General features: G+C 37.2%; 2 protein-coding genes across 2 annotated transcripts in view; both read right to left on the bottom strand.

Moving 5' to 3' along the window:
- LOC121860944 (vacuolar protein sorting-associated protein 13B-like) overlaps nucleotides 1-6,830 on the bottom strand; it is a 43,556-nt gene extending 36,726 nt beyond the window's left edge. Inside the window, exons 1-9 of the mRNA XM_042358341.1 lie at nucleotides 6,734-6,830; nucleotides 6,406-6,519; nucleotides 5,949-6,126; nucleotides 4,637-4,739; nucleotides 4,201-4,382; nucleotides 3,288-3,391; nucleotides 2,573-2,837; nucleotides 1,933-2,102; nucleotides 284-484 (exon numbers count right to left, since the gene is read on the bottom strand). Of these exons, the coding sequence (XP_042214275.1) occupies nucleotides 284-484; nucleotides 1,933-2,102; nucleotides 2,573-2,837; nucleotides 3,288-3,391; nucleotides 4,201-4,382; nucleotides 4,637-4,739; nucleotides 5,949-6,126; nucleotides 6,406-6,492 (1,290 nt within the window). The 5' untranslated portion in view covers nucleotides 6,493-6,519; nucleotides 6,734-6,830. The remainder of the gene's footprint in view (nucleotides 1-283; nucleotides 485-1,932; nucleotides 2,103-2,572; nucleotides 2,838-3,287; nucleotides 3,392-4,200; nucleotides 4,383-4,636; nucleotides 4,740-5,948; nucleotides 6,127-6,405; nucleotides 6,520-6,733) is intronic.
- A 3,450-nt stretch (nucleotides 6,831-10,280) lies between these two features.
- Nucleotides 10,281-23,353, bottom strand: part of LOC121861134 (glycoprotein 3-alpha-L-fucosyltransferase A-like) — an 83,977-nt gene continuing 70,904 nt past the window's right edge. The window contains 2 exon segments of the mRNA XM_042358699.1: nucleotides 10,281-17,911; nucleotides 19,381-19,545. Coding sequence (XP_042214633.1) covers nucleotides 17,713-17,911; nucleotides 19,381-19,545 — 364 coding nt within the window. The 3' untranslated portion in view covers nucleotides 10,281-17,712.

The following is a 23,353-nucleotide window of genomic DNA, read 5'->3' as shown; positions in this document are numbered from 1 at the left end:
CGTGGAGAGAGGCACCTAAACTTTGATATTATTGAGGAACATGTGTAGGCATCAGGAGTGTTCCTGGGAGAAACTAGTCCCCATCCTGTGTGGGGTGAATCTGAAGTAGGTGTCCTGACTGGTGGAGTGCCTACAATACTTGGATCAAGGTCAGTATTTCAGAATTGTGCAAAAGAAGTTGCTCCTCAAGCCAAGCTGTACATTACATTGTATGCTCTTACATATATTTTTTTTAATACTGTACAGTACTTACCTCCATGGTTAAAACAAAGACAACACTCACCTCCTGTATATCTGCAATACCACAAATACAGTTCCCAACTGGATCAACAGTAAGGGAAGATATTCCAAGTTGCACATTGACAGCTTCTAGGCCTCGAACAACCACAGTCATGAAACTCCCCTGGTGTTCTACTCTCATGAATGGAGTGAAGCGCATCTTTGTTGGTCCAAAATATCCACTGTCTTGCACAGATTCTGTTAACTGAAAGTTTTATTGATTTACATAATGGATGAATTTGATAAAGAAAAGTCAACTGTAAAAATATTTTAATACCCTGTACTGGGTATTTCAATGCCACTTACAGTACCAGATTTCATAGATAATAATTATATTATGAACCTGCTGATGTCACACAAGTTATACTATAACTAAAAAAATTACTGTCAGAGCAAATGAACAAAACTACAGTACTCTAAAAAATACTAATCAACAAAAGTCAAGCTTACTGGGACACTTGAATTTCTTTAAAGAAAACCGTGTATCATTTATGTCACACTGACAGGAATTATTGTCATAGAAAGACAGTCTGGTGCTGAGCAATCTAGCTTTTTGAAGGCACTGATTTAATGAAGGGATTGACACCCTGGTAGCAGCAGTGTACTGTACAGTACAGTCAACCAAAGATGCACCGACCCCACCCTGGGTCTTGTACTTGCAATTTTACCTGGCAATACTTGGTAAAGAAAGGCTGTATGTAAAGGTGATTGTGATTGGTGGATCTATTTTTGGTTGTAGACTGTCAAGATAACTATTAAACAAACCAAAGGGAGCATTTTTAAAATAATAAACTATTCATCATTATTTTAGATCATGAAAAGTTTCCAAATGTTCATATATTTGCTTAAATAAAGCCAGCCAAAAATAGATCCACCAATCACAATCACCTTTACATACAGCCTTACTTTACCAAGTATTGCCAGGTAAAATAGTACGAGACCCAGGGTGGGGGTCAGAGCATCTTTGGTTGACTGTACATGACTGATCAGACATCATAGAAGCCAGTGTGTACCAGTAACATATTTAGGGTCTTCTTGTGGCAGGGACATACCCTAACATTTACAACAGTAATAATTATGATGGAACAATACTAAATGAAGGAAGATTTTGTGTTTACTGCATTGGGCAGAAAAAGACTAAAAAATTATATGCGCGACGATTATGAACTAGTGTACGGTATGTTGATTACATTACTTTGCATAAATGATAAGGTTCAGCATTTCTTATACACACTGTATATACAGTACAGTACTGTATTGCTACTGATCTATATTAAGGTATGGGAATTATTGTACATAAACTTTACACCTAAATCTGAATTTGTAGTAATATTTCTGAATAAAGTTTCTGTTATACAAGTGGAAAAATTTTATACTGGGAAAGACTACCCAGGCCCACTTGTTCCTCCTAATATCAACTCTAACTATAAAAGGAGGATAAAGTACAGACAGACATTATTCAGCAGCTGCAGACACACAGCCTTGCCTGAATCTTAATGCATACAATATACTGTAAACACAATCACTTTTTCCTAAAGTCAGGCTGCCTGCAGAGTACAAGTACAGTACAGTAAGTGGAAGATCCATCACACTGAAGTCTTGCTATCAATTATGTGGTTGAAAGATTTAACATAAACAAAATTCATAGAGTACCTTGAAAGTCCAAGTGGCAGTTTCAACATAGAGACCCATGTGCAGCGTCTTGTTCAGCCTATACCTATGGGCAGACACGGCATTCTCTTCATCCTCCCAGTACACAGGAAGGAGAGCCGACCCTAGTGACCACGCCCAAGATGACCACGATCCTTCCTCAATAGAAAAATCTGAAACAAATACGAGACAAGTGAATCAACCACCATTACCATCATCATTTTCCATGCTCACAGGATACCCACCAAATTTGATGTTGTGAAGTGTTGGCTGCTGTTTAAAATGTAAATAAACCATTTGTTTTTTTCCATTATTTACCCATCCAAAATGACTATTGAGGAAATAAAAAAAGTGTTAACTTTTTGGCAAACTGGGGGGAGGGGGGAGGGGTGGCTGGCTCAGAATTTCCTGGGCATAAGCATGAATGGGTTAAATATTACGAATAATATCATACAACATCAAGAGAATGAGTTGTATGTGGTGTTAGTATAAGGATGTTATACGAACTGTTGATGTTAATATAGGAGGTATGAGAAGAATGACATCAATACATGCCCATAAAGATACACTATAGGATTTGACCACCACAGTATGAGTCGAACTACATTGTACAAAAAATATGGTGTCTCAACCATAAATTTACCTTCTGTAAGGCCACCATCGCCATCTTTCCCCGCTGGCATCCCGACAGGCTGTTCCATATCTGTAGGTGACCCAAGCTCTCCATAGTAAAGTGCCAGAGCAAGCTGCAGAAGCCTCAGAAACATGGGCAACTGCATATCTGAAAGACTGAAGTGTAGCTGTGGGCAGAACACATCGTAGCGCGTACACAATGGTTGGATAGAGTTGACTGTCTCGAACTGACGAACCACCCTGCATGACAACGAGCACCGGTACATTAGCGGTTCCTGCAAAGTAAAGATATCATTTAGGTTCCATGAATTAGTAAGAGATTATTATCAAAGACACTGATTCATCTATAAGTCTAACATGTACTGGGTGGTCTGAGTAAAATATTGTATCTATCAAACACTATTAACATTCTGCATCACAGTGGTCAGTCAGTTTTACACCCAGCTAACAGCATGGGCCACTCCCACACACTGAAGAGAAGTGCGCAGAAGAAGAGATATAAGGGAAGGACAGTGTGGGAGGGAAGATCAGTTACTACTTCCTGCCCAATGAGATGAAAGTTCTAACTGGCTCACCTGTTTTTAGCATCAAGTGTATGTGTGGAGGAAAGGAATCTCATTAAGTTACCCTAGTACAGTAAAAGTTAAGAAACATCTCGGAGAATCTCGACTCATCAGGTGAAACAGGACATACCTAACACAACAGTCATATATATTTAACTATACCTGGTAATTTTCAATCTTTCCCGAAGCATTTCTCTTATCCAAGCAAACGGTTAAATCTGTGAGTGTTGCCAGGTTGCGCAGTATGAGGTCCTCTGCTGTCAAATCTGAAAAAATTAGACATGTATGAATTTATGTGCCCAAGAATGTAAGGTAAGTGCAGAATGAAACCTGCTTATAGGATAGCTATAAGAATCATTTATTTCCACACCACTTACTTCTATGTTCTAACCTGACCTGGTCCATCTTAAACTAACACAGAATACAGTAACTTAATCTAACCTAATCCATCTTAACTTAACCCATAATAACCCAATTTAACTAGACACACCTGAGCAAGTATGTCCTCACCCTCCTAGCTTAACCAAACCAAACCAAGCTAACTGTAACCTAACCAAACTTAACCTTACATAAACTAAGATAATTAAACCTACCTTTCTAATAACAACACATTTATGACACAATGATCCACATAAGAAATCTCCTGAGATATGTAATAAAACTGTCACCCTTATAATGTTCCAATGAGAGAGATACACACAGACAGGATTGTAGCGAAGGAAGCTTGGTCAATAAAACACTGATTTAAGTACAATACACATAAGTCCTGTACAGTATAATGATCAATTCCAATAAGGATTTTGTTAGTTCTAATTTTTTCCTGGATCATAATCTTATTTTATACAAGGATAGAAAAATATTTTATTCAACTTCAGTTAATCTCAAAACACATCTGTATTCATTTCATCATTTAGAGTAGTTGTAGATCCTCCCAATTTGTCAATTTACCATCAATACGATTTACAGAACGTAAAAAACAGTCCCCCTGATCCCTAGCTCCCCCCTACTTACACCTTTAACAAAATTCTCTATGTCACATAATTAGTGAAACTAAATTATAAAGTCCTTTACTTACCTATAAAAGCTGGAGTCCAGTTACCATCGACAGAACGAAACTCAAGAGTCTTCACGTTGATGGACAAGACAATATCATCCTCTACGTACTTCAAGATTACATTGTTGCAAACTATACAAACATTGTTGATTATTCTGTTGATGAGGCCCTGGACATAACTAGTTGGAACTTCAAGGTCTTGCCTGAAAATAAAAGAAATATTATTTTACTAATAAACAAATTTGGTTGAGGACTACCAAAAAATACACGAGCAACTCTGAGCCCGCCCACCATTTAGAACAGCTAAATTGTCATCCAATTTTTACCTACAATGCCATGATAGATCAAACACTGCAGGAGTTCAGATCACAAAGAGAGACGAGTACTACATCAGGCACGAGAGATGGGAGACGAACACGAGTGTATGTATAGTGCATCACCTGATAATGTGACTCACCTTCTTTGCTTACGTCTCACATCAGCAGACTTTGGTCCTGACCCACTCTGACTGGATGACTCTGAGCTGGCACCTTCCCCTCCCTTTAGTTTTAAGATACATTCTGAAAACAATAATATGATATACAGTAATGACAAAATTAATATAAAGCCTGATACAATGCAGTAACACCCCACACAGCATAGCACAGCACAGTACTGTAGTTGTATTCTTGAAAATAGTAAGTCATATAATATTACATTTCCTGAGGTTTTAAGTCAATGGTACATGTATATACTGTAGTGGGTTGTGTTTCTAGTAAATTATTTGTGAAAATTCTGGCAGGTAGTTGAAGGCTGCAGGTGTTCAACAGAGGCAGAGTCCCTTATTATTTTTATATTATGAAAATGGTAACATTTTCTAAAGTTTAGAATCTAAACCCATCAAACCATCAAGGGCTTGTATTAAAAGGTTGTTGGTGTATGGTGAATGATTTTCCACCTAGTGTGCAGACAGTGTTATACAGGCAACAGACCTTCTCCAGCATGACTCATCCACTCAGTGGTGCCAGATTCTGATTTTGGTCTTCAATCAACATATTAAATTTCATTATTTTTTTAATCTAACGCGATGCACACGTGTTTATTCATTATTTTTAGGCCACGGCTAATTGACCAGACATATAGTATTGTTCCATTTTTCTCATGATGGCTGAGAATTGAATGACTTGATAAATATAAACTAACCCAGGGCTGCCCAATTTCACTTGCCTGCTCGCCAATAGCTAGTGGAAAATCCTTAGTGCGAGTCAGGATTAAAAAATCACTTGTCCTTTTTGGGGGGAAAAGCTAAAAATTTGTTTATTTTTTTCAACTTCTGAGCTGAGAATCATGAATTTATTTATTTATTTACGTTGTTCTTTACTGAACTAAGACTGTTTTCCATTTTAAAGCAAATCACAACCTAACCTAACCTTGTCTAACCTAACTTAACCTTAGTCACATGGTTTCATGCAGTGAAGTCACAGCGTGGCTGGTGTGGAGAATGATCGAAAGTTCAGAAGGGCTGGGACAATACAGTACCATCTTCAATCAATAACTTTCCCGCTGACAAAAACTTCTCAACCCGGAAGTTGAAAAAAATATTAGCCTAGGGTATTCTTCTTACACATAACTCTGGGCTGTTTTATATTCATAGAGAAAATGTTTCAACACATTACACTCTGAACATCTTATGAGGATGTAACACGTTCACCATAAAACATTTACACTGTACAGGTTTTTACTATTTTTCTCATTGAGTCTCATTGTAAATTCTTATTATGTTTACTTACCAATGGTGTTAATGGTGATAACAATTGGTTCTGATGTTAGCTTGGTCCATGGTACATGAATCCTCAACTCGTGTATGTGACCATTGACAAAAGAAAAGGGAAGACGCAGCTCCTGCTCGAGCACATCCAGACGCAAATCTAAGTTGTTAAATACAGCGTCCCCTCCCCATAACGACACCTGGAAAACAATAACAATATAATTTCTTAAAATTATATTATATTAGTAAACTGATGCACAAGTTACATAACTGACATTCTCCCTAAAGGTCAAGTGAAAGCATTCCCCCACAGGTCCAGTGTTAGCACAGGAGGAAAGTGATAACACTGAACAGCACTCATCTCACACCCTGTCCAAGTGGGAAGTGAACCTGAATCACAGTGGTGAGAGACTGACACAATATTACAGATATATAACGAGACAGACACACGGAGAGTCAGAGTCTCAGATCTGGCCTACCTGAGAATCCTCTGGTTTGAGATTTTTGATGTATTTATCCACATAGCTCAGGATGATTGGTGTGATGTACGACTCTATACGTAACATCTTTCTCGAAGCTTAACCATCTGCCACCTGGAAATAATTAAATAACATCAACATATGGGAGAAACACCTCATAACATACACAGTAAAAAGGATAACATGACTGGAGGCTGTAACCAAGATACCACAGGCAACTATCTCATCACCATTGATCTAAAACACACAAGACGTTGATTACGGTCACATATAACCCTACACACACACACATCTTTATAAGCTCTACAACATAACTAGACAAACAAACCATTAAGAGTTAAGGAATTCCCGGCAGAAACGTCTCATAGTCAGTGGTCAATGGTGTAGTTACAGTGTTTACGTGGTTCTCCCTAAACCCCGTAAACCAACTAAACCTCAGGAGGCATTTTAATGTACTATCTATATAAATGAATATTGAGTAAAAAGTCATAAATATTGACAGTTAGTTTGGTATTTATATAGATTAATACATATAGACAACTTAAATATACAAGGGTAGATGACCTTATAGCATATATTATCCACAGGGAAATAGTAAGGCAATTTTACTTCCTTATTTATGCTTTAAAGACATATATTTTACTTATATTGACACTGTTAAGGTTTACATTTTAGTTAAGCGTTTCCATTGTGAAAATAGAAAGCAAAAACCAAATTAAACCAAACCTATATAATATTACAGGTGTATATTTCATTTTGGAACATTATACCATTTTCACTTTGGGAGTTTCAAAATAAAAGTATAATCTTATAATTTGTAACTTTAAACTCCATTCACAAACAAGCATTATATTCGCTAAACACATATATAGAGGTTAATTAAAGGTCTACCAAATTGTTCCGTAAACGTCATCAACCAGACAAATTGGTTTAGTGTTCAAATTTTACCACGAATATAATGGCTAAACAGTTTAATTGTCATGCCACATAAAACCTTATTTAACCTACTGAAAATAACCATATAAATCATTTTATTAATTTATTTACATTCATTTGACTATTTAACAGGATAACATCCAGTTTACCGGGACTGTTCGTGGTACTTACAATGATAGGTTGAGTGGTTGAGTTGCGTCATTATTAAAGCTAAACTTTTAATTCTTCAGTAATATCGAATCTGATTATGTAATGTTTTAATCTGAGAAAAAAGTATATACATAACTAACTATATAAATAACTAATACAAGACTTTTTATTATGATGCATATCGCTTTGACTCTGCTGATTATGATAAATGTGGTATAATTTACTCTGATAAAGAGAACCGTTTCGTAACCGTGTTCATTCCCATCAATATATACACGAAAATGACTGTTACTTGGGATAGAAAATAGTAAAAAACACTTGAGACATTTTAAAGAAGAAAATAAATAATAAAAATATTGTTAATACGCCTATAATCATCTCACTGCTGGGCGCTTTAAACGCTGGTGCCAATTTTGAATCGTTTTTTTAAACCATTAATATTCATGTATAATACTAACACAATACTTCTGGAGTCGTCTATATACATGTGTAATTAATATTCTTGTGAAATTTGATATTGGTAATGAAGTGAGGCCTTGGTGACGAACCGGGTCGGTGTCGTAGTGGACGATATGGGTGTATCCAGCTTCAGTCTTCCTAGCTGGAGTTGGTCTGCTGGGATATTTGCACTGTAGCCTCTATTAACCTAACCTAACCTAGCCTAGCCTAGCCTAGCCTAACCTAACCTAATCTAACCTAACCTAGCCTAACTTAACCTAACCTAACCTAACCTAACCTAACCTAGCCTAACCTAACCTAACCTAACCTAACCTAACTTAACCTAACCTAGCCTAAGTTAGGTTAGGTAATGCACAGAATCTACTAAGGTAATTATCGACGACACGCCCGTCGCTGAATTATCATAGAAAATTAATTTAAAAGCACTGCCATTTCACTTTGTTTTCCGGTGTTTTGAGCAAACGTAAATAGAGAAACCCGATACCAGATGAACAATTATGTTAAAAAGAAATCCGGCTGTGAGGAAGATTTTGGGATAATGATAAGTAGGAATCTTGGTTAATATACTATGCAATTGGTGAACGTCAGTAGTTCGTTAATTATGGAGGGTGCGTTTGGATATAGTTTTGTATGCTGATTACTTTCATTTCTATTCTTTTCTTTGGCAAATGTGATGAGACAGATGTATACAAAGTACCATAGCCATCAGATGGCATTTTTAGACAGGCTTGTTTACTGATTATTTTCAGTTCTATTCATTTTCTTGTGTAAAAGCTAATTTTCCAGATATAGCTGAGTTAAGATACAGGTTAGGTTAGATTAGGGTGTCTGGGTGGGTTTTTTTTTTTTTGGTGGTATCGAGCATGGATTGGGCTGCCTTGCCATTTCACTGCCGAGAAAGATGAAGTAGTGCGAGCCTAGGGGCTTAATTATCTACCAAATGAAGCATTTGCCCAAGAATTGAATACCTGTATATCAGAACTCAGCAATGAAAATATTGTAAGAAAAGATCCATCAAAACAAATTAGCCCCTATTGGAACCTTACCTTACTTAACCTCACCTAACTTCCTAACCTGTACATTGTCATTTAAATTTTCTTACTATCGTTCAAACAATGTTGCCAAATGTAGGTGATGAAAATTAGCTAGATTGGCCTCTAAAATCCACTTGAAATCACTAAACACAATACTGTACTTGTATTACTTACATAGCCTACACAATATGCAAATGTTATTAATAAGCAAATGTGCAAATGTTGTTAAGTACTCCTCACTTAATCCAGCAAAAAAATTTGCAGTCCTCTACCTCTTCAGTCTCTAATAGATAGACACAGGCACTGATGAAGAGCTTGGATCAGCTTCTGATGTCGATGAACTGTATGCTGCCATTGTGCCTATTTGCTTTACCACTTGTTTTGGCAGTTCATGTGAATGGCAACATTTTCCAACTCTTTTGAGTCAATTTTTCATGGCAATAATCACACTGGCTGAACTTATATTCAACCGATTTCTGAGCTTTGATTTAACAATATTTAGCTGGCTAAATACTCTCTCGACCTTAGCATTAGAGTGAGGGAGGGAAAGTACATCGATAGTTATTCACAGAGGTCACGAAAGAGGATTTACTCCTATAGCATCCTTGTAATTATATACCTCACTCCAAACATTTTACTGTTGACGTGGTCTTGTGCCACTCAACATTTGTTAAATTGCGCCACTGATTGTCAATTTGTTTTGGATGGTACCCAAAAAGTTCAGCTATCTCTAATATTGGTTCCTTCACAACTATGAGAGATTCCACAACTGAAACCAGAGACATTTTCCTCAAAATTTGAAATTATCAGGAAGTCTGTTTTTTAACTCATTGCAGTGACTGGTAATGCAAGATGTGCAGTGTTGGCGAAGATTACTCTCTGTCTCTTCTGTTAGCTTTGAGATGGTACAAGTCTTTTCAAATTCGTATCCTGTCTTTAATAAGACGTTCCAAAGGTGTGATGTCACCTTACGTGCAGCAATTTACAATACCCGTAGTTCTTCTTGGCCTCTGAGATTAGCCTAAGACTGCTAAGGGATTGAGAATGCTAAAGAAATGCTTCAGAAGAGTAAGAGGGCAGTTGATAGCACTAGCACCTTAGTGAATACTGTACTGTAACAGATATCAGCCTCACTGTCCTTTTTTCCTCTTTCCACCATACTCTTTAGACAGCCAGTCTATTTCTTCCTTTATCTGGTGTTTCATACCCATCTTATTTATACCTCCACCTGACTCGGTTTCAGTCTCTCCAGTATCTTACATAGTTAATACCAAGGGAATAAAAAAATCCACATTCTTCACTATCTCTTGCACTACATTTTATTATGTACAAATCATACATGTTTAATTAAGATAAACACACACATTACCACACAAAACTCTCATACTGTAACTATGGAACTTGAAAATCATAGAAAAAATAATGCCACTGCAAAGAAAACAGTAGAACTGATGTTCAGTTCCTTATATCACAAGATAATGTCAACATATTTACTTTGACATCTACAAGTTATTCTACTGATCTCATAGAAAAGAACCCCATGAATATGATGAATGTTACCCAACAGTAGAGTATATAATTTTCTTATGAAATATGACATGAAAATAGATGACATTATGCAACTGCAACTCCTTTTAAGTGTCCATGACAACACTACAGTAGGTCCTTACGCCAGCAGTTTTAATCCTTTTTTAGTGTTGTGGTACAGAGGCAAAATTCAAGTTACCTATCATGAACACAATGTAGCTACCAAAACAAAATTAATGACTGTATCAATGTTATTTTCAGTTAAAAAAGTCTATCATTATTATTGTACATTTATGAAAATTCATGTGATTTTTATTGAGTAAAATATTTAAAAAAGAAAAATAATATGATTCATTGACAGTCACTTTTAAAGACAACAACATAGAGCAGATGACACAAATTTCTTCAGGTCCATTATACTTTATTATGTTCATCAGTACAGTATTTAGATCCTTTTTATTGTCTATGAATTTTGGAAGAAAGAACCTCAAAAGGTTCTGCACATTATATATATCACTACAGTATACTGAATCAAGTTACCTGTGATATAAAAATTTGGAGACAAAATTTTATATGGTACTGCAGTACAGGTATTGTACTTTATTCATCAACTAATAATCCAATGAATGAATATACTGATATACTGTATTTTACAGGCAATCTATTAAATCAGGCAATATGTAAAATACTGTACCTGTGAAAATTTTCCATTTCATGTTGTGAATAGGTTAGGTTATACAGTATTGGATTTGATTATTCAGCTAAGATTTGTTTAAACATCCAGAAATCTCACACTGAAACTAACGTAACCTATATACAACACGGAATGCAGCATTTCCACAGGTATTTTAAAGATTGCTTAATTTGACAGATTGCCCATATACAGTACTCTGTGTGTGTGTGTAATAAAGAAATAAATTTATCATGCTAAATAATGATCATGACCTTGTTTCAGAAACTATCCCTAATTAGATTTAAGATATTTTTAACCTGTGATGGGAGATGGAAGCCAGTGGTTTATTTCATCCCTTATGAATCCACAAAATTATTTTCATGTACAGTACCACAAAATAAAATTATTGTCAACCTTATTTGAAAAGAAAATCTTTCTTACCACTTTAATTTTCATTATTTGAAATACTGTACACCTGTACAATGAAAAATCTGGGAATGCACTACATTGTGTCCTACACTGTACACACTTTCACCAGCACAGACTAATTGGACTAGCAAATCACACAGTCTACATGTTAAGCATTAAAATGTTTTTTTTTTCTTTCTTAAACACAGTGTCATGATAAATGTACAAGTGGCAGTTATTGCCAATGGACCCTAAAAGCTAACAATGTATGACTTCACATCCACAAATTAAAAAAAATTATCCACAACCAATAAAAACACCACAAATGAAACTCATCCTGGTAAATAGCTAATTCATTGTGCGATACATGGTAATGGAATAAATGCAGAATGTTACTTAATTTGGACTCAAAAAGTTCAGGAGTATGTATAAAATGATATTCTACATAATCATACCAGATAACACATTGAAAATATACATATATATTAAACTAAAGTTAAACTGTAGGAAATGAATACTGTTGGTACTAAGATCACATTCTCCAAAAGGAAAAAAAAGTGCACAAGAATTCAAACTATTGTACCATGTGTCACTCTGAAATCATATGCTTTATCTTTGGTGTTCATTCTAGTCATGACAATGGTTCTCAGTCACATTCTTGCACAAACCTCCAAAGAGAATGTGACCTTGACTTAAAGATGCTACATGAGAGCCTGAGTCAACATAAGAAGATCTACCCTCACTTTGAGCGGTGCAGTCTTCCACAGGGCTTCCATTTCTTGCACTGGAGTACACTGGTTAGAATGACTCCTTAATTATGCCTACTAATGGTTGATGATACTATGGACTTTACATTTTTCAAACTATGAACAAAAAATTCCAGTCATTTATAAAAAAAGCAACATGCACATCAAGTGTACAGTTGTTTGTATATTTTCTAAGCTGCATGTTATTTTACCCATTCATTTTTCAATCTTGATAATGATGAAAATACATGATATTTCATAAGTTTACTCTGAGTATACCATATAAAAAAATAAATATTCAATACAGTACAATGAAAACTTATGTAATTACCTATAGTTCCTGCCTCATCTTAATCTATGGAATGATTGAGTTAACATTATCACATTACCATAATTGGCAGTACTGTGCTCTGTCTATGACTGGCAACACTAATTAAATTCATCATTAAATGCACTACATTTTTCATATAATAAAATGATGGTACAGCACGTGATAAAAAACACCAAAGTTTATGAATCAACATCCCTTGAGGAACAAATCACAAATGGTAAAATTAAATGTTACCTATAAAGTTATGTGCGGCGAGTGAACTCCAGCAACTTAAAACATTCTTATATTAAAGCTGCATCTGCTACTGCTTCATAATGAAACCTTACACAACACTACACTCTAAAACTTTTTGGTTGGTAGGTTTACTGAGGCTTAATGAACCTCTGTTATGGTGAGGTGTTCATTAGCTTCACCTATCATCTCTACATTTTTACTGAGGACATAATCCTTGAGTGTACATGATAATTTCTTTTATTAAGATTTTTATGATTTTTTTTTTTTTTAGTATGTAGGTCCTTTGGCACAATATCTTTGATGGTCATAAATATTAGGAGTCAGTGACCTATTTTTTTATCCCTCTATACTACAGTGTAGTATTTTCATGCTCCATTCAGTATGTGTTCTTAATTTTAATGTTTGAATATACTGTACTGTATTGTACAGTATTAAAATACACCGTTCAACTAAAATATGAATTGCATTGTCAACACAATATATCAAATATGGAAGCAATCTATACAGTACTTGCTAACACAGAACCAACAAGAAGGGGATAACAACTGAACACAAAAGATTTAGTAAAAGTTCTGTTCCTGCGGAAAGTATTGGTACCTTCCCAGAATCAACTTGTGAACCCAACAAAATTATATGATTAATGTGTACACTATTTTTTGTTTTCTTTAAAAAAAGCAATGTGCACAGACTTTGAGCTTTAGCAGTGGAAGAGTTTATAAGAAATTAATTCTGTAGCCAACAAAAATAAGAGAACTGTACTGGTAACTGAAGACTGTCATGCCATATAAAGCATTCATAAATTTCTACAGCAACTTATCATCAACCATCTTGATTTTAAGAGCAATTCCTGTTCTTGTTCATGGTCACTTATAAACTCCTAAGCATATGAAGTATTTATGCCCTGAGCTCAAATTCATTACATTACTATTTTCAGATACTGTATACAGGAAAATTTAACAATCATATTTAGTATATTCAACCCTTTATCTAATGGGTCATGTCCTCTAAACCATATTGACTGCAAGAAAGATTTTTCTTAACCTAATCCCAAACAAAAATGCATAAATCAGGAATATATATTCACTTTCTCAAACACACATACATAAATAAATAATTCAAAACACAAGAACACGCACCAAGATTTAAACTGCATGAATATCACACTAAAAGTAGGACAACTGGAAAGTGATCACAATATATGTAAAATACAGCAATAATCAGCATATAGTATCTACTGAATACTCACGACAGCATAAAATAAAGCCATGAATAGATAAAACAAATGATGCCATGAACCACGTCAGCATCTTATAACTGTATCTGCTAACTAGGACTCATATCACAGCACATGGAATACAAAAGACAAACTATAAATAAGTAGCAGATTACAGAACTATGCAGACTTCACTTTACATAGGAAGGGTCCCTTTCTGCCCTCTTAATTAACCTATTTGTCTTCTCGGAACTTTTGTTACACATTAATGGTAGTAACGTGTATTAACTAAATTTATTTGAACCTGATTTTAATATATAAAGAAATGTAACATGTGAAAGAAAATCTCACAATTTGCCAAGCAGTCAGCTTGGTGAAGACTGTCTTAACAAAAACATAAACCAAATAAGTCCATTGATAGTTGTAGGTTGTGCACAAGTAATGTGGAACCTCCCTAAGATACTGAGATAATATTGGTCCAATAATCTTGACAATTATGCTACTCATTAAAGGAACATTTGTCTACAATAAAGGTCTAGTGCATTGTTAGTTAAATCTATAAGATGCATTTTTCAGTAATATGTCTGTCATTAATTATGCAAATTTCTATTGAGAGAAAATCACATACCCTTTATTATGTACATACACACTGTCTTATCCTGAGTGCTGCTTGCACCTATGAGCCCAGATATAGTTTAGTAAAAGGCAAAAAATCATCTTGTAATACTACAATTCATTATTATATGTGAATGTGTCTGACATACAAAACTAAGAAATATAAGTATTGTTGAATTTATGGTAAATGGATGTCTTTGGTGAACGTCATGAAAACATTTACATTCAGATATGGACTACTATATAAGTTTATAATATTACAGAACCAGTTACTGTATTGGCAAATTTGTGCTTCTACAAACATGGACACTCATGTCTGAACCCCAGGATATGGTATACTGTACTGTACTGCTAACAACTACCCAAAACTAAATTCTTGTTTGTGCAACTTGTTTATGTTATATTGACCAGCAATGATACATCAAGTAATGTCATGGTGTAATTATCTGATATCATAAATAACCTCTTGCCAAGTTTTCATTTATCTACAAAATATTCATCTTTTTCTCGATAACATTTCAAGCCATTGGTACCTTTGTATAACAACCAGACCTCACTTATATACAGTACTTTCCCAAGAACACGGTAATTATTGCTATGCTCATACAATGCTCATCAACAATTAAGATTATTTTATTTTTCTTTATTTAACGGTACAGTATATGATTGACAATAGGATGAGAGAGTAATGCACCAGCAAGTAAAGCTGAAGGCTATGTTGAAAGAGTTGTTTGGTTAAAAGTGCACCAGTATTCTAAAAAACATTTTCTGAATGGCATTTACTTTTGCACTTTTAATCTTAAGAATAGATGTATCTTTACAAAGTCCTCACAGAAAAAAAAATGCGGCAAAAGCTCCCTTTGTGATAATATTTAAGAGGGAATACAGTAAAGGAGGTTCTCTCTTTTCCAAAATTCACAGTGTATGTGATGGCCAACTGCTGTACCTGTGAAATTATAGGCTGCCTCAAAATGACATGTACAAATACGATAAGACTCTCATTATTTAGATATGGGGGTGACCAAGCTGAGATAATATAGGAATATTGGTTAAATAAACACCCATAACTGTATATAATTGCAGTTTACATGATAAATGATAAATAATATGAAGACTGATGTGTTCTGACACCTAGTGTTCACCAGTAGTCATCAGTATAGTATAAAGTGTGACACATATCATGTACTTCAGAAGAATGGTGAAGATACGGCTGTGTGGCCCATTCAATTTATGGCTCAGCCAACTTTACATTTTGTGCACACAGTATAAAGGAAGCATTAGTGCTGCACCTGTCTCCCCATCCATCTTTTTTTTATAAGGGTGACAGTTGTGGAAACTTGAAAATAATTTAAGTGAAATAAAAATGGAGGAAAACAGCAGGCATGAGTGCCTGGAAGTACAGTAATAGACACGCAATATTGGTGCCACAAAGAAAGGATTTTTCTTTGATTTCTAAAGGACTACAATTGTGCATGTAATTTTGTAGCATGTTTAACAAGCCTAAATATTGAGAGTCATATTGCATAAGATATAATGTTTATAAGGGGCTAATCTTTCCTCTCATGTTAGAGAAGGAGGTCAACTTACCTTATACTGCACAGTATACTGTATATGTAAAATTAGGCTGATGTTACATACAGTAATGATATATACTGTACTGTATATAGTTAAGAGAATGAGATGCCTCCCAGTTGCCCCAACACTGACTTGAGTTGTGTGCACTTTATGGGGTCTGCCTTTCCTTTGCACTGTTCATTGATTATAAGGAAGAGAAGAAGTTCAAGGAATTGTTAAAATCTGACAATACCCAGCAAGCTACCAAGGCAAAAAATGTTAGAAAAACCCAGCATAGCTCCAAATTACCCTCCACTAAGGATGCTACATACAAGTGGTTAAATTTTACACAAGCATATGCATTAGGTTAGACTCAGTTTTGGGCCTCTAAATTTTACCAACATCAAGGAATTTCATCAGAAAGAGCAAATCAAAAAGGAAAAGGAGTTGTTGCTTTGAGAACTATGATGTTTAAGTCCCAACATGAGATAAAGACATTGTACTAACTATGGTAGTTGAGAAAACTTCTACATACTGTACTGATGTCCAGGGTTATGAAAGTTACAGCTTTACTTACTTTACTGTATGTGCTCAAGAAGATTCTGGAGGAAAAAAGTTAATGGCAGAACCTGTTTATTAGACTAACTACAGAGTAAATTTTTTATACCAGGAGGAAGATTTGCAGAGTAAAATACAGTCTTTAGAAGTTATCAAAGTACCAGAACACCTCTAGTGAAGATTCAATTACTGCACTGCACTGTACTGCAGTACAGTATTCAGTACCAGCAATTTTCAACTACTTTCATTAATTTCTTTTGCGCATACAGTAACTTTAAGAGCCCATCTTTTAAACACAAAAGCAAACCTCCAATGCACACACATCAACCTTTATACACCTGTACAATACACCAGTCCAAACTTTACATTCACAACTGACCATCTGTTGTTACCATCTCACAATATAATTATCACCACAGTATTTGTGTCTTTATATTATAACAAAAACACCTGCTGAAACTTGAGCTTTAAAAACATTTTCAGCACCTCACAAATATGAAACAACTTCAACATTCTTATCATCCAGTTCACTTTTACCTGTTGAAGCTACTGTACTGTATATCAACTTTTAATTTATAGTTTTGTGCCCAAGAAAATAACGTACAATATACAAACAGTAATTGCAGAGTAAATTTTGTGAGCAAAAATCACAAGTAGCACTACCATCAAAATGTCCATGTATGGGTTTTCAATACATGTACACTTCAAGAGAATTTGTTATCCAAGACAAACACGCCATTTTTTTTTAAAAGTTAATGGTAATTACATGTTACTCTTCCTCATAAATCTGTTTTCAATCACTTACTTTTTTGGTGGATGACAAGTTAAAATCAAGTTTTTTTTTTTGTCAATAAGAAAATTATAAACGTTTAACCTTCAGGAGTCTTTTTCTTCTCTGGCTCCATTTTAAACTTATCATATTTCCTCCAGGATCCATTGATACAGGTTCCTGTTCCCCGCCACCACACGTTTATGTCTTCATAGTGCTGCTGGTGACCCTCGTCGTGAAGCATCCCACACAGTCGACACATGAAGTAAGTATTGATAAACTCGCCCGTGCCTTTCCACCTGTTCAAGAAGTTAATGATTAAATACAGTATATCTCAATTAACTACAGGGTATACTTTTATGGTTGTTACTTGGTTCTGGGAAAAATGAGAAACAAAAAAAATTGTACACGGGGCATATTAGCCTCTCAGGCAGAACCCCCATTGACATTCAAGGTTCAGATCCCCTCTTGCGTTGGCCAGTCAAGATAAAATACAGTAAACTGACATCTTGAGATGATAAGGAAACTCCAAACCTTATACAAAGAGAGAAAGTTCTTACCCACCTATGAGAAACATTTGCAGTAGTGTCTGGCATAAAACTATTGTACATGTACAGGTAGTTCTGCTATAACGCGATAATTGTGTTCTTGTAAAATATCGTGTTATAGAAAATCGCGTAATAGAAATAACAGGGCTTATGGAGAAAATAGGGTTAGGTGCAGATTACTCGAAATCGAAAAAATTTTGTATTTAGCCTAACACAAAGGATAGCACAGTCTAAATAAATGTTACACTCATATCTAATAATGAAATCATACAGTAAATTTAACACTTTACCTTGAAAAAATATGAATGTAACTTGATGGGGGAGAAGGGTGATTTTGAGGTTGATAACATTGAGCTTCTCTTCAAGTGTTATATCCTTTCTTTTACGATAATCACCGGGAATTCTATCATCAGAGCGCCTTTTGGAGATATTCTTCTTTACCATATTCACAGTTAATACCACAAAATTGGAGAAATAGTAAGCAAAAATCGCGTTATAGCAAACAAGCGTTCGCGTTATACAAATATTGTTCCGAATTCATAAATCGCGTTAGAGCAAATTCGCGTTATCAAAACACGCGTTATAGCAGAACTCCCTGTACAGTGATATCTCAGTTAGCCAGAACAATTGGTGCAGAGCTCCACCATACCCAGAATTTTCCTAAATTTTCCAGGTGGCTGGAAAATTTTCTCAGAATTTCCAGAAATTATGCATTACACCATGTCTCAAACCTGGAAAAAATCCCCCAGAATTTTTCCGGGTACCGTAATTTTCTAAGAATTTTCCAGAATGAAGCATTATTTCATCCCTCAAGCCACCACCCACCCCCCGAAAAAATCTCCCATCCTAGGAAGTTTTCCAGGTACCGCAAAAATTTTCTCGGAATTTCCGGAAAATGCGCCCCTTAAAAAGTCATTCCTGAACCCGGAATTTTCCAGAAAATTCAGAGCAAATTTTAATTCCAGCTATTGGAGAGTTTAGTTAAGAGGAAATTCGGGTAATGGAGATATTACTGCAAAGTGATAATCTTAAACAAGAAATAAATCTAAAGAAGCAAGAAAAGATAAAATTATAAATAAGAGCATACCCAGACAATCCATATATGATTCATATAAAACAGACAATAACATCTCTCCCTCACATTATCAAACAGTTAATACTCATAAAAATACAATACTGTAGATTACAAATAAACCTGTTTCACTATCACCGTTACTCACCTAAAATATTCATTATAAAGATCATCATTTTGATCGAGAAGATGTAGATAACTGGCAAGTTCTCTCGGTGTTTCAAAGTCGTCTATATGGATGTAAGACTTTTCTGGTGCCTGCCGCGCGTAGTCGTCCGGGTGAGCCCCCATCACGATGGGCAAGATGTGGTGACTGTGGAGAACAGAACTCATTAGCGTATTGGACAAATTCTGTTAGTTAGACCTATGTTGTTATACAAACTTTGTTATGGGTTTCCACATGACTGTTTCAGTTAGGTCTATGTTTACGGTTATTAAAAGAGGAAAGGAAGTAAAATGGGAGATAAGAAAATGACATTACTGTAGTACCCCACTCACTCCTAAACACCACAGTACTGTACTGTGTAGTCATTAGGCAACATTAGTGAGGATATATCACTCGTCACAGTCTTCATACTCATTACATTTATGTGATCATGGTAAACATGTACATTGAATTACTGATACATACATAATTATTTCTTTTGCCTAGAAGCACAACAGTAACTCCACTGACTTACTGAAGGAGGCAAAATGAGCTTAGAACTGAGTAATCACTAACCAGTACTGTACTTCTTTCTCAATCTAAATATTATTCAAACTTTATGCATATATTAAATATTTTATTACAAGAAATATTGTTATCATTTGTGTGTGTGTGTGTGTGTGTGTGTGTGTGTGTGTGTGTGTGTGTGTGTGTGTGTGTGTGTGTGTGTGTGTATTACAGTGTCAGAGTGAGAGACACACACACTGACTACCTTGGTCCATTTGAAGGCTATATTATACAGGGCAGCGCCACACCAACATATTACACTAACATGCAACTGACGCCTCTACTACTGTATAGTAACTTACCCACCACAACTAGGGTTAGCCATGACGGGGACCACCACAACTAGGGTTAGCCATGACGGAGGCCACCACAACTAGGGTTAGCCATGACGGAGGCCACCACAACTAGGGTTAGCCATGACGGGGGCCACCACAACTAGGGTTAGCCATGACGAAAATACCACAACTAAGTTGGGCTGAAGAGACGGGGCCACCACACAACTAGGGTTAGCCATGACGGGGCCACCACAACTAGGGTTATTATGACGGGCCACCACAACTTGGGTTAGCTACGACGGGGCCACCACAACTTGGGTTAGCTATGACGGGGCCACCACAACTAGGGTTAGCTATGACGAGGGCCACCACAACTAGGGTTAGTTGAAGTGATGGGGCCACCACAACTAGGGTTAGCCATGACGGGGGCCACCACAACTAGGGTTAGCCATGACGGGGGCCACCACAACTAGGGTTAGCCATGACGAGGGCCACCACAACTAGGGTTAGCCATGACGCGGGGCCACCACAACTAGGGTTAGCCATGACGGGGGCCACCACAACTAGGGTTAGCCACGACGGGGCCACCACAACTAGGGTTAGCCATGACGGGGGCCACCACAACTAGGTTAGCCATGACGGGGACCACCACAACTAGGGTTACAGCCATGACAGGCCACCACAACTAGGGTTAGCCATGACGGGGATCACCACAACTAGGGTTAGCCATGACAGGCCACCACAACTAGGGTTAGCCATGACGGGGGCCACCACAACTAGGGTTAGCCATGACGGGGACCACCACAACTAGGGTTAGCCATGACGGAGGCCACAACTAGAGTTTAGCCAAGGGGACCACCACAACTAGGGTTAGCCATGACGGGAGCCACCACAACTAGGGTTAGCCATGACGGGGCCACCACAACTAGGGTTAGCCATGACGGGGAGGCCACCACAACTAGGGTTAGCCATGACGGGGGCCACCACAACTAGGGTTAGCCATGAGGGGGCCACCACAACTAGGGTTAGCCATGACGGGGGCCACCACAACTTGGGTTAGCCATGACGGGGGACCACAACTAGGGTTAGCCATGACGGGGCCACCACAACTAGGGGTGCCATGACGGGGCCACCACAACTGGGTTAGCCATGACGGGGGCCACACAACTAGGGTTGCCATGACGGGGGCCACCACAACTAGGGTTACATGACGGGGGCCACCACAACTAGGGTTAGGCCATGACGGGGGCCCACCACAACTAGGGTTAGCCATGACGGGGGCCACCACAACTAGGGTTAGCCATGACGGGGGCCACCACAATAGGGTTAAGACGAGGGCCACCACAACTAGGGTTAAGACGGGGCCACCACAACTAGGTTACGAGGCCACCACAACTAGGTTAGCCATGACGGGGCCACCACAACTAGGGTTAGCCATGACGGGGGCCACCACAACTAGGGTTAAGCCATGACGAGGGCCACAACTAGGGTTAGCCATGACGGAGGCCACCACAACTAGGGTTAGCCATGACGGGGCCACCACAACTAGGGTTAGCATGACGGGGGCCACCACAACTAGGGTTAGTAAGACGGGGCCACAACTAGGGTTAGCCATGACAGGCCACCACAACTGAAGCCATGACGGGGCCACCACAACTAGGGTTAGCCATGACGGGGGCCACCACAACTAGGGTTAGCCATGACGGGGGCCACCACAACTAGGGTTAGCCATGACGGGGGCCACCACAACTAGGGTTAGCCATGACGAGGGCCACCACAACCAATTCAACAGTTTCATCCTTCAACTCCTAAAATGCCATAGCAGAAAAAATTGTAGTTAGTCAAATGCCATAAAAGTTCTAGTGTTAGGTGAGAACATTCAGTGGGGAAAACATTACCATAAACTTCAATTTTCAATAGAACTGGGAAAATTTACCCCCCAAAAAATATATTTGTAAACAATGTGTGTGTGTGTGTGTTGTGAGGCTCAGTTTGTCTCCTGTAACACATGAGAGATCAAGGGTGGATCCAGGAATATCAGAGGGGGGGGAGGGGGGTCCGAGAAGTTGTGGGTGGGGAGAACATGGTGAGCAAAGCGAGCCCACCCAGCTGGGGTTGGTGGGGGGGGGGAGCTGTAAGCACCCTCCATAATTTTTTTTTTTTAAATCTAACCAGTATCATGGACATTTTAAGGCCATTTTAAAGCTATGTGCACTTGATATTAGGAGATATTTTTAGGTCAAAAGTAATAACTTTTCACAATACAAAAATGCCTAAGTACAACACTACATTAAGGAATAAGTACTATTGGAATTTTCTGATGAAAAGGGGCGATCCAGGACCCCCAGGACCCCCGATCCGCCCTTGGAAATAAGAAAATAAGGAGTCTGCACTAGGCCGGTTGGCCTGTGCATGGCAGAAACATAAGATGCAGTGTTTGAAAATACAATAATTAATGTGCATTTTTATTAAAAGTATTGTACAGTATTCTGACCATTGTCACAAGAAGGACTGAGTTCACCTGAGTTGACACCTGGGGTAGAAATAACTATAAACCCAATACACTGAAAGATGAACGATAAGTTTTATGTTTACTCTACATGTAGCAACAGACTGACCACATCACCACTAGGGCTCGATTCTCCTGCCCTCCACCAGCAGGGTAAATAAATACTGTATTTAGTAACACTTGAATTATCGTAAATTTGCCTATCATTTGAAATAAAAATATATTTTTAATCTATTACCTGAAAAATTATTTTGCTAACTGCGAACCATTTTATTACAACAGTATTGAAATTGTCACAAGCCACACTTTCGTTACAGACCATAAAACACGCATATACTGTACAACATTAGCTGCAACATCCTCTTGGTAACTGTAACAAGGTGTTGATATATTTCCTAAACATCTCCAGTGGTTTGGTAAATTGGCAAACATGTGAAACAATCTCACATGCAAACACGTGTATACACAGGCTACATGCAAGTGTGCACAGAACATAATGTTGGTGAGTGTATTTGTGTGTATTGGGGAACCTTCACATGCATCCTGTTAAGACATTTATGAGTGGAAATACTAAACAGTATAGTACGTACAGATTTTACTGCCCAGATGTACAATATCACCCTAA

Source organism: Homarus americanus, unplaced genomic scaffold (genome assembly GCF_018991925.1).
Source record: "Homarus americanus isolate GMGI-L3 unplaced genomic scaffold, GMGI_Hamer_2.0 scaffold52806, whole genome shotgun sequence".
In the NCBI taxonomy this organism is placed as follows: Eukaryota; Metazoa; Arthropoda; class Malacostraca; order Decapoda; family Nephropidae; genus Homarus; species Homarus americanus.
Note: the sequence above shows the minus strand (reverse complement) of the source record. Positions and strands in the feature narration are given on the sequence as shown.